The sequence below is a fragment of the Vulpes lagopus genome, chromosome 2 (assembly GCF_018345385.1).
Source record: "Vulpes lagopus strain Blue_001 chromosome 2, ASM1834538v1, whole genome shotgun sequence".
NCBI classification, from domain to species: domain Eukaryota; kingdom Metazoa; phylum Chordata; class Mammalia; order Carnivora; family Canidae; genus Vulpes; species Vulpes lagopus.
The window spans coordinates 60,480,406-60,497,660 of NC_054825.1; the positions used below are offsets into that span (position 1 = coordinate 60,480,406).

A 17,255-nucleotide genomic window follows, 5' to 3' on the forward strand; every position below is an offset into this window, starting at 1 on the left:
GACTTCTGAACTCATTGCCAATTCTGAGATCTCATAATATTAAAGAAATAGAGAACCTGTATGGTTGCTTTTAATTTGGGGCTCTCTCTATTTTCTCTTTGACATGTGAGATGTCAAAGTATTTTAATCATAAGCAGTCTTATTCTTAACATTGCCTACTGTTTGATTTAGGAGGAATAATTTGAGCTGTTTATACATCTACAAGGTACTTTTTATACTTATCCACTAAAGAGTTTATTAAAGATAATATGATTGTTAAAAAAACAAAAAAAGTCATTCTTCCAAAAGGGGAATTCCTCTTTTACATATCCTCCTTAAAAAACTACACCCAATGTAGAACTCAAATTCATGATCCCAAGATCAAGAGTCATGTGCTATACCAGTTGAATCCCCAAACACCTCAGGATTCCTCTCTTTAAATGGAATGGATAAGAATCAAAAAACATTTCACAATCAGAAATCACACTCAAGATTTAACAAGCAAATTTTGCATTCATCATCTTAATACTTTGCCAAAGTAAAAAATTCTGCTATACTAATATATTGAGAAAACATTAAAACCTAAATCCTAGAGGGGGAGTAGAATGGATATATTATATTTCTCATTAGACTTGTCCTGCTTCTCTTTATTTTGTGTCATTTTTTTTAAGGTCCATACATATGCATGCTGTCATAGGAAACCAGTGAACATTGTTTTCTTTTTTCCTTATGTGTTTCTTTTTTTTTTTTTCCTTATGTGTTTCTTTAAAGTTTGTTATTTTAAGTACAACATACTCTATATATTAAAATTTAATGTGACTCTTCAATCTTGTTCTTAATGCTGACAATACAGTGTGAACCAGGTAAATACGGTCACTGCCCTGGTTGAACACATAGCCTAATGGAGGTGACAAGCAACAAGTAAATTGGCTGTTACATAATTATTATAAGTCATGAGAAAAAAAGCAGTACACCAGTAGGCAATATGGCAAGGAGGGCACTGCTTTAGATAGGATAGTTGTTAGAGACACTTTTGAAATGACCTTGCAGCTGAGACTTTAAGAAAAGTAATCTTTCCAGATAGAGGATGCATGTTAAAAGAACTTCATTTATATTTTCCTTCTGTGCTGATTTAAACCATAAAAATGACTGATTTGACTTGCTACTGAAATGGTTATGATTTGATACAATTCATTTAAATTGTCAGCACCGGAAAATAGTCACCTCTTCACTTTGTACCTTCAGCCTTGACCCCGAACCACTCAGAGTGTTACATGTAGTCTCAAGTTAAATATGACATACTTAATCTAATACTTCCTATAAAGTAAATTCTCAGTACATGTTAGCTGCTTTCCTTTCTCCCGCCTTTTCAACATTGTTGGGAATGTGTTTCCTGGGCGACTCCTCTCTCTCCACACCTCCACCAGAGGTATTTGGAATTTGGTGTGGATATAGGAAGGGCACAATCAAGAACAGTACCCTCATCTCCAAACCTGCCCCTACCATGTCTGTTAAGGCTCCCCAGGGGCCCTACCTCCTCCTAAGTCTTGCCCAATTTGACTTCTTAAAGCCAGGTCACTTCAGGAATGTATTATATAATAGATATAAGTGTATATAATGTTTTTCTATACTAGCAACAGCCAGTAGATTAAGCAGTCTACAAGAACTGAAGTCCCAGTAACCATTATACCCTGTTTACAGGCCTTCCAGTTTTTTCCATTGTTTCTTATTCCTAAATCTCTTTTTGACTCTCCACTACATGACTTTATCAAGAAGCTGCTCTGGTCAATGCTGAAATAAGAGGTGAAGTGGGGAAATTTTATTGGATTATCTTGGAATCCCTCTGCTTCCCCTTTGGTGTTTCTCAGGTAGTAGTTCTCTCAAAGGCCAGCAGTTACTGAGGAAGGCCTTGGTAGCCAGGACAAGATGTGGCCTTGGTCTGCTGCTGAACTGGAAGAGGAGGGATTGGCTTTTTACCTATGACTGGCAGACATAGAGAAAAGCAGAACACCTGATTGCGAGTGGTAGTTAAGACTTGACTTGTTTTCCTCTTCCCACTTGAAGTTACTGCTTTACAAAGTACTTTTCCTGGCAATAATAGAGTGGTGGAAATGAAGAGAAAACACTGGACCTTTGGAATCTCTCTCTGTGCCTTCATTTTTTTCCCTTATCAGTAAAATAAGAGTGTTGGTATAGATGATTCCCAAGGTTCCTTTTAGGCCCTATATATCATGTTTCTATTTTAAACTATATAGCAGTTTTGTTTCTGCTGTCTGACTTACATAATGTGTATACTGGAAATTATCTCAGTATATGAATTTGATACTTATGTGGAAATGTAGAACCCTACTGGTTAAGCTGGATATACTCATTTCAGAGGGCAGAGTTGGATTGTGGTTGGAAAACTTTGTACTGCAGGTATCTCTTACAGCGAGTTTTTTGGATGCTATTGAAAGCAATGGTAATGTATACCCTGAGGATGAACAAGCTAACTAAACCTGAGTTAGTCACCAAAGAATTATGATCAGTGAAAATTGTGGCAAATGACTTGAAGATGTGGTTTTTAATTTTGTTAAAGTTGTCAAGTCATATTAAAATAGCACTGTCCTGTGTAATTCTAAGTTCTGTTGCTCTAAATTGGTCCCTCCTTCTTTTGCAGGAGCTATTGTGACAATCTTGGTTACCATCCATTAAGTGCTGCTGACTTTGGAAAGATTATGAAAAATGTCTTTCCAAACATGAAGGCACGTCGTCTGGGCACAAGAGGCAAATCTAAATATCCTTTACCAGAATGGTTTTTAGTAATCACTTAGAACATCTGCTGTTGTAGTTCAACTAGCAACTATATTTAGAAATAAATTTAAGTCAACAAATATAAACAACTCAAAGTTCTTAGTAGAATAATTGCAAACATTATTTTCCTGGCTATATATCAAACTGCAAGAGCAATAACAAATAGTGGTTTTAGGATTATGATAGATGTCACCATCTTCTGTCACTGTAATATGTGTTCTTAATGGTCTGATCTCCTTTTCTTTAACAGTAAGAATCAACTGAGATCTGCCACAGTGCAGCTATCATAAACCATATCAATAAAAGTAGAAAGAGTTTAGCTATCTTCTTCCTATAATTTAGAAACATCGGGATCTCCTTAGCAAAATATACAACATTCAGGAAAAATTCTTGTGGAATTTATACTGGAAAATTATATTCTCTTTAAAGTATTTTTTCAGCCAACCATTTAAAATCTGTATTAAAATAAAAGCCAGAGCATAGGAAAGGTCCCTCTTATGACAGACATACTTAGTAGCAAACAGAAGGAAATGAAAATTTAGAATTTATTAAAGTCCTTACGACTCTTGGAAGAAGATTATGAAATAGAGAGTCTCTGTAATTAGAAAAACATTATTTCTCTTTACTTAGCCCTTGGCCTTTTTCAAAGCACAGAAATTTGCTTCTGTAGAGATGAGAGGAAAAGGGAAAAAAGGGACACTACTTTTCTAAAACAGCTCCAGGTGTTCTCTGATCACTTGTTGCATGACCCATCCTTGTTCTCTGAGTACAAGCAAAAATGTCTTGATAGACCTTTGGCATGTTATAGGTGATAATCCTGTGTGTTTCAGTGGAAAAAGAACTGAAAAGGTTAAAGCCCTTGTGATACTCTTAAGAGTTGTTTTTGTCCCAGTGCCCTGGGCTAAAGTTTCCCTGTGCTGTGCCAGGTTTCCATCTGGATATTCCTTTCCTTCTGACCTGTTTGTTGCTGGTGGTTGGCACAGCCTATTAGGAACATTTATTCATAAAATTTATAACAGATGAGAATCATTTTGTTTCATTTAAGACAGTAACATTCTATAAAGACCATTCCAGTTTCAAAAGACTGAAAGTGTCCTGAGTTTATAATATTAAGCTTTCTCTTACTGAATAACTCTGAAAGTAGATGTTATCTCATTCTGATTTTATTATTTCATATATAGTTATTTCTCAAATGCGAATTTTATACACACACACACACACACACACACACACACACAGTTCATTTAATTTAGAATGAGACCTTAACTGTTTATTACATATTGCTACAGTGGACTAAGGAAAAAAGCCTTTGTTCATATGCCAACACTGCCCAATCTTGATTTTCACAAAACTGGAGATGGGGTAAGAATTTTGCCTTTTCTTTTAAATAAGTAGAATTATACCTTAAGGTCAGCATTGAAGTGCATACTGCATAATCTCACTTGGATAAAACAAGGGACCAGGAACTATGCCTTTTACAAAGTAGATGAAAAATTCAATCGTGGCTGAAAAATTTTAGCATATCTGACTTATGTCATCATGGCTCATGAAATTAGGTGGAATGTGTGTCTAACCTGGTTTCTAATTCTATCTGTTATATATGTTGACAATATATAGTCAAGAGGAAAACTTAAGTTGTGAGGTAATATATGTAGTATGAATGTCCTTTTTTTCCTTTTTATTTACTTATATATTTAATACCATTTAGGTATACAAAAAAGACTTGAGGTGGCAAAAAGTACAAAGAAGAGAAAATACAGAGAGTGGCATCGTTTGTTTTACTGATGTCATAAAAGTGTTCTAGGAAGATTCACAATATCTCTTAGCCTTCATATATATATATTTAACAACCATTTAAATGTTATACTCACAGTGTTGCTGGTTGGTGTAGGCATAGGCCTCTTATTTGCAAGGCTCTTATGTGCCTGCCAGCAGGGCATTTTATATGACTTTGACCCGACAGATTTAGATTACATCTTCCAATTAAGAATGCATGTCTTTGATGTGCTTTAGTTTAAGTTCTCTGAACTTTCTTTTATAAGTTAACTTTTCCTTTTTCCTTTGTTTAGTTGGAAGGAACTGAACCTTCTGGGCAGCTTCAAAATATTGATGAGGAAGTTATCTCTTCTGCTTGCCGTCTGGTGTGTGAATGGGCCCAGAAAGTGTTAAGCCAGCCATTTGACACAGTCTTGGAATTAGCCCGCTTCCTTGTAAAAAGTCATTATATAGGCACCAAGTCGATGGCAGCTCTAACGGTAATGGCAGCAGCACCACCAGGTACAAAATTACCATTAACAAGCTAAAACTGACAGAGCTGTTACTACATTTTAGAGTTGGTAGCAAAATAAGAGTTTCACCAAAGAACAACTTTGACTTTTTAGTGTTTGTATGAGCTTACTGTCACCTCACTTAAATAAGTTCGAATGGGTTTGTTGAACCAACAAAAATAGTAATAATTATAGTTATTTCGTTGTAAAGCTTAAGGCTGTAGTTTTTTTTTTAATTTTCCCTATGGTATATTGCTCTACTTAAACATGAAACTTTTAAGGTTTCCCAGTTGATATTTCATTAATTTTTCCCTTGCTGTTTTAAAATTTAAAGAATATGTGTATATGTATTCTTTAAGTATACATGTGTGTCTAGATTAATAAATATTAGGTAAGATTAAATTTTTAAAATGACTTGCTAGCTTCCTGTTAGAAACTAGTACTTAAAATGATCTTTGGATAGTGTGAGAGGTACCTTCATGTCACAAAAAGCAAACTATATGAAGCTTTGTTATAAAATAGCAAGTCAGTTTTTAAAATATACCTTCAAATGAATATTTTTATTCAAATACGGATTGTTTCATTTGACAATTTTAGGAGTTGACAGTTTTGGAATAAACAACTCCCTCGTAAATTAATAGCTGTGTAAAGTATCTGTTCTGTTGCAAGTTTTTAAATGTCTCATTTCAGTCATACCTTATAAACCTAAGGAAGAATGAGTAAGTGGAGTTACTACTCTAGGAAATTATAATTTCTGTGAAAAATGTATTAACTTGAAACTTGTTTTCCAGAGATGATTCTTCTGTTTATTAAAAGTAAATAATTTAAAATCTATAATAGATTTCTCCCAGCCACAATTATGGTTTCTTAAATAACTTCACTTTTTAAAAATCTTAATAATTTTAACAATTATTTTTCTTTCAGTTTATATTTATCAGAAGCTTTATGTATCGGGGGGGCGGCAGGAGTATATAATTATTCTGTCCTTTCATCTTACTGTCAACTGAAGACTCACTTCAGCAAAATAATCTCTTATCAGAACGTTGTCATGACTCTCTGTCTAGATTGGAAACTGTATGACTTAAATCTGTTTACTTATACATGAATAAGAGAGTGCTTGGGTAGCCTGATCTATCTAGGTAGCTTGCTTATATTACCTCATTTCTTCTCCCAGCAGTCAGGTGAGACAGGTGATATTAATTCCCATTTTACACATCAGGAAACAGGGAGGTTAAGTAATTTGTCCATGGCCACATAAGCAGTGGGACCAGGATTTGAATTCCAATTTATTGGTCTCAAAAACCCAGGTTAACTGCATTACATCATGCTGTCTTCTAATCTTGTGGCAAAATGAGGTTTTAAAAGATATGGGCCCTTCAACTTTTTGTGTTCTCTTTCTCTTACCCTACTGACACCCAGATTAGTGCTTGAACGAGCTGAGGATTTAGGAGGTATCATGAGAAAAGAAACCTCTCAATATTATTTCCCACACTGCTCACAAAGTCTGACTGAAAGAGTGGTGAATGATGGGATCAATGAATTTTTAAAGCATAAGTGTAAAGAAAGGTATGTTTTTTAAACAAAAATACTGAAAATTTCATATTTAAACATTCACTTTGTGAAAGTGTTCAGTAGTTTAGCAATTATATCACTACTCAGAATAGTTTTAGACTCAAAATTTTGTTCTCAACCACTACCATATTTTTTTTAACATCTTTTGTGATTAATCTTCATCCTTTGAAGGTGAATTTGTTTTTTTATAAATATAGTCTCCATATTAAGAACAGGTTGTGTTACAAATGTCCTTTTGTAAGTCAGCTGCTTGGAAATCTTCCTGTCCAGAAACTCTGGCAGGAGGGAGACAGCTGAGCTTTGAGCCATTGGCAGAGGCTTTTGGGTGCAGGTGCTGAAAAGCCAGACCCGAGGCTGGAGGCCAAGAGAGAGCAGTACAGTTTGAGCTGGATTTGAAGAGGAAAAAAATGGTATTCAGGTGATCAAAAGGAGGTCAAAAGATGAAGGATTATTGAAGAATGTGTGGGAAAGAGTTTACAGTCACTTCTTTCTCTCCTTCCTGTCCCCTCCTCCTCCACAAGTTGTTGATGAAAAGCAGAAATTGGGCTAGAGAAAGAAAGGGCAAGGTGTACCAGCAGCGTGGTGCGGTCCTCCCCATTCCTCTCCACTGTTTCTACCAGCCACAGCTTACTTTCTTTTTTTTTTTTTTTAATTTTTTTTTTATTTATGATAGTCACAGAGAGAGAGAGGCAGAGACACAGGCAGAGGGAGAAGCAGGCTCCATGCACCGGGAGCCCGATGTGGGATTCGATCCCGGGTCTCCAGGATCGCGCCCTGGGCCAAAGACAGGCGCCAAACCGCTGCGCCACCCAGGGATCCCCACAGCTTACTTTCTAATGATCGCAGTGCTACACCCTAAATGTGGAATGAACTTTTTAAAAACTTAATTGTATTACATCATCAAATGTTCTTAATTTAAAACTTATCTCTTGCTTAGTTTATCATTCCTTTCTTCTCAGTGTTGCTCTTAGTACTGTTTTAAAAAGTTTTCTCAGTGACAGTGTTTCACAATACCTTAACCTCAGTTTTATGTAGAAACTGCTTAAATACTCTTATGTCATACTGGAATAATTGTATAGAACAATTAAAATAGTACCTCTTTTTGTGGATTTCTAGTAGAATTAAAGACTTGTTCTCCCTATACACATTTTTCTAAGTATGAATAATTTCAGCAAATATTTATTGAATGCCTCTTGTGAGCTGAATATTTAAGTCATGAAAATGCATGGATTTCTAATTAGAGAACTAAAAGAAGGAAATTTCTGACATCTCATAAAATGTGAAACATGCTCCGTTGGTATTTATTTATCTTAGCTTCTACATATTTATGACATAGCTACTACTCTTTTCAACATTTTTATCTGTTATTACTGATTTACCTGAAACTGTCACCTGAATTGGACCATATTTTAAGGTATCAATTAAAACCATACTGGCAAATGTTTATAAATGAAAGTCTAACACTTATATTTTATAGAGATTGTAAATTAAAATTTGCTGGTTTGGGTTGCTTTGTCCAGTAGATGGCTACATGTTCAAAGAAATTGAGTTGTAACTTCCTTCTATAAAAGAGTATTTATTTTAGCTTTCTTTTCTGTTTATTTTCAGGAATTAAAGGAATTACCCAGCCTTCTGCTTTTATACCTACAGCTGAGAGTAATTCTTTTCAGCCTCAAGTGAAGACTTTGCCTTCTCCTATTGATGCTAAACAGCAGTTGCAACGGAAAATTCAGAAGAAGCAGCAAGAACAGAAACTACAGTCCCCTTTGCCAGGAGAATCCTCAGCAAAAAAACCAGAAGGCACTGCAACCAATGGAGTGACTAATCTTTCTAATGGAAATCCTGCAATCCTTTCTCCTCAGCCTATTGGTATCGTTGTGGCAGCTGTCCCTAGTCCCATTCCGGTAATATCATTAACTAAATAGTATAGTATTAGACTTCATTGGGATGGTGGGAGATAATTTATTTAATTAAAAGTGGTACATAAGGGGCGCTTGGGTGGCTCTGTCAGTTTAGTGGCTGCATTCAGCTCAGGTCATGATCTTGGGGTCCTGGGATCAAGCTCTGTGTCAAGGAGTCTGCTTCTCCCTCCCTTTATGCTCCCTCTTGCTCGCTCTCACTCAAGTAAGTAAATCTTTATTTTAAAAAATAAATAAAAATGCCACATGAGAAGGAGGCAAGTATTGGTATAGATTCAGTTACAGATTGATTTTTGTGAACACAGATAAATTCAGTTTCAGTCAGTTGTCTTTTAAAGATTTTATTTATTTGAGAGAGAGAGAAAGTGCGGGCGGGCACAGAGGGAGAGGGAGAAATCTCAAGCAGATTCTTTGGTCAGTGGGTGGAGCCTGACACGGGACTCGATCCTATATAACCCTGAGAACATGACCTGAACCATAATAAAAAAAGACACCTAACTGACTGAGCCACCCAGGTGCTCTGTCAGTTTTTTTTTTTTTATTCATAATATACAATGTTAAGTACAAAGCTATAAAATGAACACAAGTGAAAATACAAAGATTTAAGACATGCACAGTATGCACACATGACCAGTCACAGCTTTAGCTAAGAGATGAGTCATTTTGAGAATTATTTCATCCCTACCTAAGCCAAGATGATCAATTGCAAACTTTTTTTTTAAAACTTTTCTTCTTTTTAACATTCAGATGGTGCAGAGTTGTAACTCGTATTGATAACACTTTAATACAGACCTATTGCTGTGGCTTGCTGGACATAGGACCTTGGACAAGTCCCTTAGCTATTCTGAGTCCATTTCCTTATTACCAAACAGGTTATGGAGGGACTTTTAAAATGAGAGGACAAAAAAATAATAAAATAAGAGGACATCATGCCAAAAAAAGTGGTCTTTTATGTTATTGATAATATCATTAAGGAGATCTTTTATCTTTGTTTTTCTTATCATCATCATTACCATCGTGTCATTAAAACATGGTATAGCTGGTAACCACACTTATGTGCTATTAACTGTAGAGCAAACTTGGGGAGACAGTAGTTTTATCTGAGACCTTACCCACTGTGGTTTAATTGCTAATGTCCAAGGTAGACTCATAAAACAATCATTTTCTTGACCCAGAGGTAGATACCTTTATCGTTGCATGTTTTTTCAAGATTTTGTCTTCTTTTCCTATAATCTCCTTAAAAATGATTATTTTGGCAAGTATTCATCACAAATGTGAAATTTTTAGTCCTATTTATTGAAAAGCATCTTAATGTTTTTCTTACGTATTTTACAACTATATTTCACTGTTGTGTTTTTTTAATAACATTTATGTTTCTGATTGTATAGAACCTGGTCTAACATAGATAGAGATATAATAAGATAGATGTCATATAGATATCTAGATAGGTAGGTAGATCGATATAGAACTCTTGTCTAACAGAGAAACTTTTTTTCTTTTTTTTAGCATTACCTTTATTAAATGCCTTAATACTATACTGATATGTGAATTTCTATTTATATCCTAGACTTGTTAAATCTGACTTTCCTGTTTTCTGCCTTTTAACAGGTCCAGAGGACCAGGCAGTTGGTAACTTCACCCAGTCCAATGAGTTCTTCTGATGGCAAAGTTCTTCCCCTCAATGTACAAGTGGTCACTCAGCACATGCAGTCTGTGAAACAGGCACCAAAGACTCCTCAGAACGTTCCAGCCAGTCCTGGTGGGGATCGTTCTGCCCGGCACCGCTACCCTCAGATCTTACCCAAACCAGCCAACACCAGTGCACTCACCATTCGCTCCCCGACTACTGTCCTCTTTACTAGCAGTCCCATCAAAACCGCTGTTGTACCCACTTCACACATGAGTTCTCTAAATGTGGTGAAAATGACAGCAATATCCCTCACACCCAGCAACAGCAATGCCCCACTTAAACATTCTGCCTCAGTAAACAGCGCTACAGGAACAACAGAGGAATCAAGGACCATTCCCCAGATCAAGAATGGTTCTGTTGTTTCACTTCAGTCTCCTGGATCCAGGACCAGCAGCACTGGGGGAGCATCTGCTGTGGAAGTCAAGATGGAACCCGAAACATCATCAGATGAGCAGCCTGTACAGTGCCAAGAGAATGCTGATGGGACTAAAGCTCCCAAAGCAACAGCTAGTGCCCTTTTGGGGCAGAAAAGTAATACAGATGGAGTAGTGCAAAAATCTTCAAATGAAGGTATCATTGAAGTAAAAGCAACTAAGGTCTGTGACCAGAGGACCAAATGTAAAAGTCGCTGTAATGAAAGTCTGCCAGGCACTTCAACAGGCAATAATCCAAGCACTGGCACTCTCTCAGTTGCCACTCAGAACTTAACTTACACCAGCACCAGCTCACCAGCTAATGGTGACTCAATAAATAAAGACCCTAAATTATGCACTAAAAGTCCAAGAAAGCGACTATCTTCTGCATTGCAAGAGTCCCAGGTGCCTCCCATAAAGAAACCAATTGTGGAACAGCTTTCTGCAGTTACTATAGAAGGTCAGAAACCAGGCAGTGTTGAGAAGGACCAAAAGGTTCCACATTCAGGGAAAATAGAAAGTTCAACAGCCGGTGCTCAGATTCCTAGCAAGGTATCAATAAATGTCAGTTCACACATGGTGGCAAATCGACCCTTGAATTCTTCTGCTCTCATTGCCAGTGATTCAGCTTCAGAACAGCAAACACCATCATCGTCTCCAGATATAAAAGTAAAACTTGAAGGGAATGTCTTTCTTTTGGACAGTGATTCAAAACCAGATGGTAGCTTTAATTCAAATGAATGGCAACAGGTCAGTAAGGATTCTGAGTTTATATCTGCCGGCTGTGAACAACAGCAAGATATCAGTGTTATGACAATTCCTGAGCACTCTGATATCAATGACTTAGAGAAGTCTGTTTGGGAATTAGAAGGAATGCCACAGGACACATATACTCAGCAACTGCAAAGCCAGATACAAGAATCTTCTTTGAATCAAATACAAGCACAGTCTTCAGATCAGTTACCTCTACAATCTGAACTGAAAGAGTTTGAGCCTTCTGTTTCCCAAACAAATGAAAGCTACTTTCCTTTTGATGATGAGCTTACACAAGATAGTATTGTGGAAGAGCTGGTGCTTATGGAGCAGCAAATATCAATGAACAATTCTCATTCTTACGGTAACTGTTTGGGAATGACCCTTCAAAGTCAGTCGGTAACTCCAGGAGCTCCAATGTCATCTCATGCCTCCAGTGCCCACTTCTATCATCCAATCCATAGCAATGGCACTCCAATCCACACACCCACACCCACTCCTACCCCAACCCCGACCCCAACCCCAACCCCAACTCCAACATCAGAAATGATTGCTGGGTCTCAGAGTCTGTCACGGGAGAGCCCTTGCTCCAGGCTAGCCCAGACCACACCTGTGGATAGTGCTTTAGGAAGTAGCCGACACACACCCATTGGTACTCCACATTCTAACTGCAGCAGTAGTGTCCCTCCCAGCCCTGTTGAATGCAGGAATCCATTTGCATTTACCCCAATAAGCTCCAGTATGGCATATCATGATGCCAGCATTATCTCAAGTAGTCCTGTGAAACCAATGCAAAGACCCATGGCCACGCACCCTGACAAAACCAAGCTTGAATGGATGAATAATGGGTATAGTGGGGTTAGTAATTCATCAGTTTCTGGCCATGGCATTCTCCCAAGCTATCAGGAACTAGTGGAAGACCGTTTTAGGAAACCTCATGCTTTTGCTGTGCCCGGACAGTCTTACCAATCTCAATCCAGACATCATGACACTCACTTCGGTCGTTTAACTCCTGTCTCTCCTGTGCAGCATCAAGGTGCCACTGTAAATAACACCAACAAACAGGAGGGTTTTGCAGTCCCTGCCCCGCTTGATAATAAAGGAACTAATTCATCTGCCAGCAGCAACTTCAGATGCCGGAGTGTGAGCCCTGCTGTTCATCGCCAACGTAATCTTAGTGGAAGCACCCTGTATCCAGTATCTAATATCCCCCGATCTAATGTGACCCCCTTTGGAAGTCCAGTAACCCCAGAAGTTCATGTTTTCACAAATGTTCACACAGATGCATGTGCCAACAACATAGCTCAAAGAAGTCAATCAGTTCCATTGACAGTCATGATGCAGACAGCCTTCCCGAATGCTCTTCAGAAGCAAACAAACAGTAAAAAAATAACCAATGTTTTGTTGAGTAAACTTGATTCTGACAATGATGATGCAGTGAGAGGTTTGGGCATGAACAACCTGCCCTCCAATTACACAGCCCGGATGAATCTCACTCAGATTTTGGAAACTTCCACTGTTTTTCCTAGTGCCAATCCGCAGAATATGATCGATTCCAGCACTTCTGTTTATGAATTCCAAACACCATCTTACCTCACTAAAAGTAATAGCACCGATCAGATCAGTTTTTCTCCTGGAGATAATCAAGCACAATCAGAAATCGGAGAGCAACAATTAGATTTCAATAGCACTGTTAAAGACCTGTTGAGTGGAGACAGCTTGCAAACCAACCAGCAGCTGGTAGGTCAGGTAGCATCTGATCTCACTAATACTGCGTCTGATTTCTCTAGTGATATCAGGTTGTCTTCTGAGCTCTCAGGCAGCATCAATGATTTGAACACTTTAGACCCAAACCTACTGTTTGATCCAGGTCGTCAGCAGGGACAAGATGATGAAGCTACACTGGAAGAATTAAAGAATGACCCATTATTTCAACAAATTTGCAGTGAATCCATGAGCTCTATGACTTCATCAGGTTTTGAGTGGATAGAAAGCAAGGACCATCCTACTGTTGAAATGTTGGGTTAAATAGTGTTTTATAATATGTAGCACACTGTATCTAAAGACATATGTATTGTATTTGTCTTAATGGAAGTGCCTCCCGCAGCAGAAACACTTACTATTAATTGTGACATTTTAAAAGAGTTTGCTGCAGAAGTGGTTTCTTCTTCAGTAGGAAATGGTTAGACTCGCCTCAGTTCTTAACAAGTTTCTGAAGACAGTAGGCTGTAGAGGAACAAGTATTAGGTTTTAAATTTTGTAATGTTCCCCCATTTAATCACATCATTTGCTAGTAAACAATTGACTAACCAGCTTTTACAAGAGCAGTCTAGATCTTTATTTTGTATAAGTTCATTTTAATTCATCAGTTGATCTGCACAGAATGTAGAGGAAACCATTGATTTTAGGGTATAGGCTATTTTGTTGTTGTTGGCATTATCTTTTCGATATGAAATCATAGCTAAGGTAAACTGTAGACAAGAAGGTCTTCCTTGAAGCAGGGATAATATTCAGGTTATTACTGGTATTTAGGCTTGAAGCATAGAGCTACTGTAGAAAGAAAAAAATCTCTGTAGGACTTTCTGGGACTTCAGTACCATTTGCACCTGCATTTTGAAGGGCTTAAATAGGAGAAAATAATGGAAAATTAAATATTAATTTAAGGAAAGCAAAAACTGCACTAAAATTTTTAAGAGGAAAAACTAGTAGCCATTTAATATTTGTGACCTTGCATTAGTCTTATTTTAAAATTTAATTTTTAGTATGGAGCCAGCACACACACACAGACATTCATGTACCTGTGTGCGTGCACACACACGTAAATAACTCCAAATACTGTAATGTAATAGAGTAAATACAAGCATGTTAGAAAAAATATTTTTATGTTTTATTATTTGGTAGTTGAGACGGGAATTTAGAAGGAAAATAAAAGCATTTTCTTAATCACAACGGCTACACGCACATGTTAAAATTCTATTTAAGATTTAATTTGAAGCTTTTGATTACAATATCCTTAAGTCCTGAATTTAATGACTGACTCCTTCACTCTTGAAAACAGTAATACAAGTCGATCATGGGATCCCTTTGAAAAACAAACTAGAGGGAGATGACATCAAAACACATTTCACCACATGAGGTCTGAAGCCACAAATCTTTATGTCACTGATAAAACAAAGGGGATATCAGTAGTACTTGAAGAAGAGGAGCATTTTATTACATGCTTAATTTATTTATTGTGATAACCACGATTGCAAAAGCAGCACTCAGGATTTGTTTTAAAATGTTTCTCTGTATGGCTCCCATTTTGTTTTATGAATGATTATTTATGAATTTCTTGTTGACACAAATCTGCTCACTAGCTGATAGCTCCATTTGAGTGAATTTTTAGGATTCCTTTCAAATAGGTTTAAAAATTGCCATTAAGTTTTTAAAGCTAACATTAAACCATTGCTATGCTACCTTGAACCTAAGCAAAGCTTTCCTTCCCTTTAAGCCAATCAGAAGACTACAATCAATGAATATTTAACAAATGCTATGAAGGGTTTAATTTAATAAGGTTTCGTTGTTCAATAAATTTGCAAGGTAGGGTATTAACATATTTTGATAAATAAACGGTGCTAGGGTTGGCTCAGAGGTTTATATATTGATATGTCTTAGTTATTGGCATTTGTGTGTGTTTGCTGTTATCTTGATTTAATGATCTGTTAGATATTTTTTTCCTGATGCTAGTTATTTCTTCACTGTACATTGAGACACAGCACTACTGCACACCAAAGTATGCAATACCCAAAGGAAACTGTGTGATTTCTTTTAACAAATGATGGGAGCCTTTCTATATGAGATACTCTGAAAAGGAGATTTTGAGGCCATTCTAATCCCTTGTTTACATTATTAGCTTCCTACTAATATAAAAATAACGGAAATCTTTTTTTATAAAAATATAAAGACTGGAGGATTTTTAACCCTCTGTACAGTATTGCAGCAAACACTTTAAATTTGGTTGAATTCGTCCAGCAAACTTTCTGGGGTTCATATATTGCACTAAATTTGTTGAACCTGTGGTAGGCACATCTCTTAGGATAAATGCAACCAATACAGTCCACAGATTAAACTTTTTAAATGTGTTTCATTATGAAAAGACAAAATGTCATCAAAGTGACAGATAAAATTGTCTTATGTAGCAATGTGCATTGATCTCAATGAGATATTTCTATTTCTTATTCTCTTACATGAGAATATTACAGCAGGAAGAATTAAGTTTAGTTTGCTTCACCATGTTAATACATGATCACAAAATGTGCATGAGTGTTATTGACTTATCTTGTACAGTACTAGGTATTCCTGTAACCACTTTTTTTTTTTCTTGGCTGTATTAAAACTGGTTCAGTGTTAACCAGGCAAGCATAGTTATTCACAAGTTATTTACTTTTTTATGTTTACTAATTCTGCTTAGTTATTGTTGAATATGTTCTTTCTCAAATTATTTTCATTGTTTTCATGTTTAAAACATTTTTCATACTGTTTATCATGATAAGACTTCATGAAGTAAATAATTTTGCATATAATTGCAATAAGCACTGACTTTTGAACTGAAAAGAAGGAAAGTTTTTTTTTTTTTTTTGTGCAGTGCATCTGAGGTTCATATAATAGTCTTGTACTATAATGTGCTTTACTACACCATAAATGACAAAAAACAAGCCCTGTTTCATGTTTTCATTTAGTGCAAAAAGTCAGATTTCCCCAGTGTTTTGTTGTCTGTTGTACCTGCTGAAACTACAGTAGTTGAATATTGCAGTAGCATTTCAGTTCTCTTTTTTTATTGAAAGTGCTCAAAAATTGTTTTTTAAATGTTTTCAAAAACAATTAAAAACATTTTATATTAAACTGACTGAGTCTTAAGGTGATTTGTGGGAATCTTTTATATATAGGCAGTATGCCATTTTCAGACAGACTTGATGCCATTCTTCCTTAGATCTCATGAAATTCATAGAAATGGATAAAAATCCACACAGGGCTGAACAGTGCTCTTAATCTGCTCTCTACTATTAATCCAGAAGGATACACAGAACTTATTTTGTCAGAACTCTACAGAACTCACTTAGGATTTTATTACTGATGAATGGGACATGGCACAGAGCTTTATGTTGTCCCAGAAAACATCTTTGCTTTTACTTATTCACATAATGTTTGCTTTAAAATGTTAGTCTGTGGGGTACCTGGATATGTATATTTTTGAAGCTTTGAATAGAAAAATAGTAGGGAGAAGTGGAGAAAATTCTAAAGGACAACTGTGCCCCCAAACCAACGTAGGCATTTTGGTGAGCCAGAAATACAAAATGAACTAAACTGGTAAACCAGAACCTGAGCTGTAGGTATGGATGGAATCAGCAATGAGCAGGTAAAAAATTTCAACTCCTACAGAGTAATAAAGTACTTGAAGAAAACAAAACTAACCCTAAGAAAGATAATCAGCACTTAAAAGTAATGAATTACCCGGATGTTAACTTTAAAATAGGTATGTTAGGATTCTCAATGACTAAAAAACTTTTTTAAATAAAAGCAGGTAAATCGACCAATGTTTACAGTGAACCAATAAGAAAATCTGGAGGAAAAACACTGCATAGTATCTGAGGTGCTTTGGGCTTCACATTACAAAAAAATAACACTAGCTTAAGCCATAAAGACATTTAGCTTAATTTCGAAGATAGGTCAGGCTCAATGTTCGGTTAGCTCAGTGTTATTAACTCTTCCTCTGTTTCCGTTGCATCATCTTCAGCTTTGCTTTGCCTTTTTTTTTTTTTTAAGATTTTATTCATTTATTCATGAGAGACAGAGGGAGAGGGAGAGAGGCAGAGACACAGGCAGAGGG

General features: G+C 36.5%; 1 protein-coding gene across 6 annotated transcripts in view; it reads left to right on the forward strand.

Moving 5' to 3' along the window:
- RFX7 (regulatory factor X7) overlaps positions 1–17,147 on the forward strand; it is a 132,481-nt gene extending 115,334 nt beyond the window's left edge. For 4 of the 6 annotated variants that reach the window (XM_041742434.1, XM_041742443.1, XM_041742439.1 and 1 more), the window contains exons 6-10: positions 2,639–2,755; positions 4,050–4,134; positions 4,842–5,049; positions 8,220–8,515; positions 10,139–17,146. In XM_041742434.1, the coding sequence (XP_041598368.1) occupies positions 2,639–2,755; positions 4,050–4,134; positions 4,842–5,049; positions 8,220–8,515; positions 10,139–13,414 (3,982 nt within the window). In that variant the 3' untranslated portion in view covers positions 13,415–17,146. Of the gene's footprint in view, positions 1–2,638; positions 2,756–4,049; positions 4,135–4,841; positions 5,050–8,219; positions 8,516–10,138 lie in introns of all 6 variants that reach the window. The other 2 variants (XM_041742426.1, XM_041742420.1) reach the window with 1 other exon arrangement.
- The last annotated feature ends 108 nt before the right edge of the window (positions 17,148–17,255 follow it).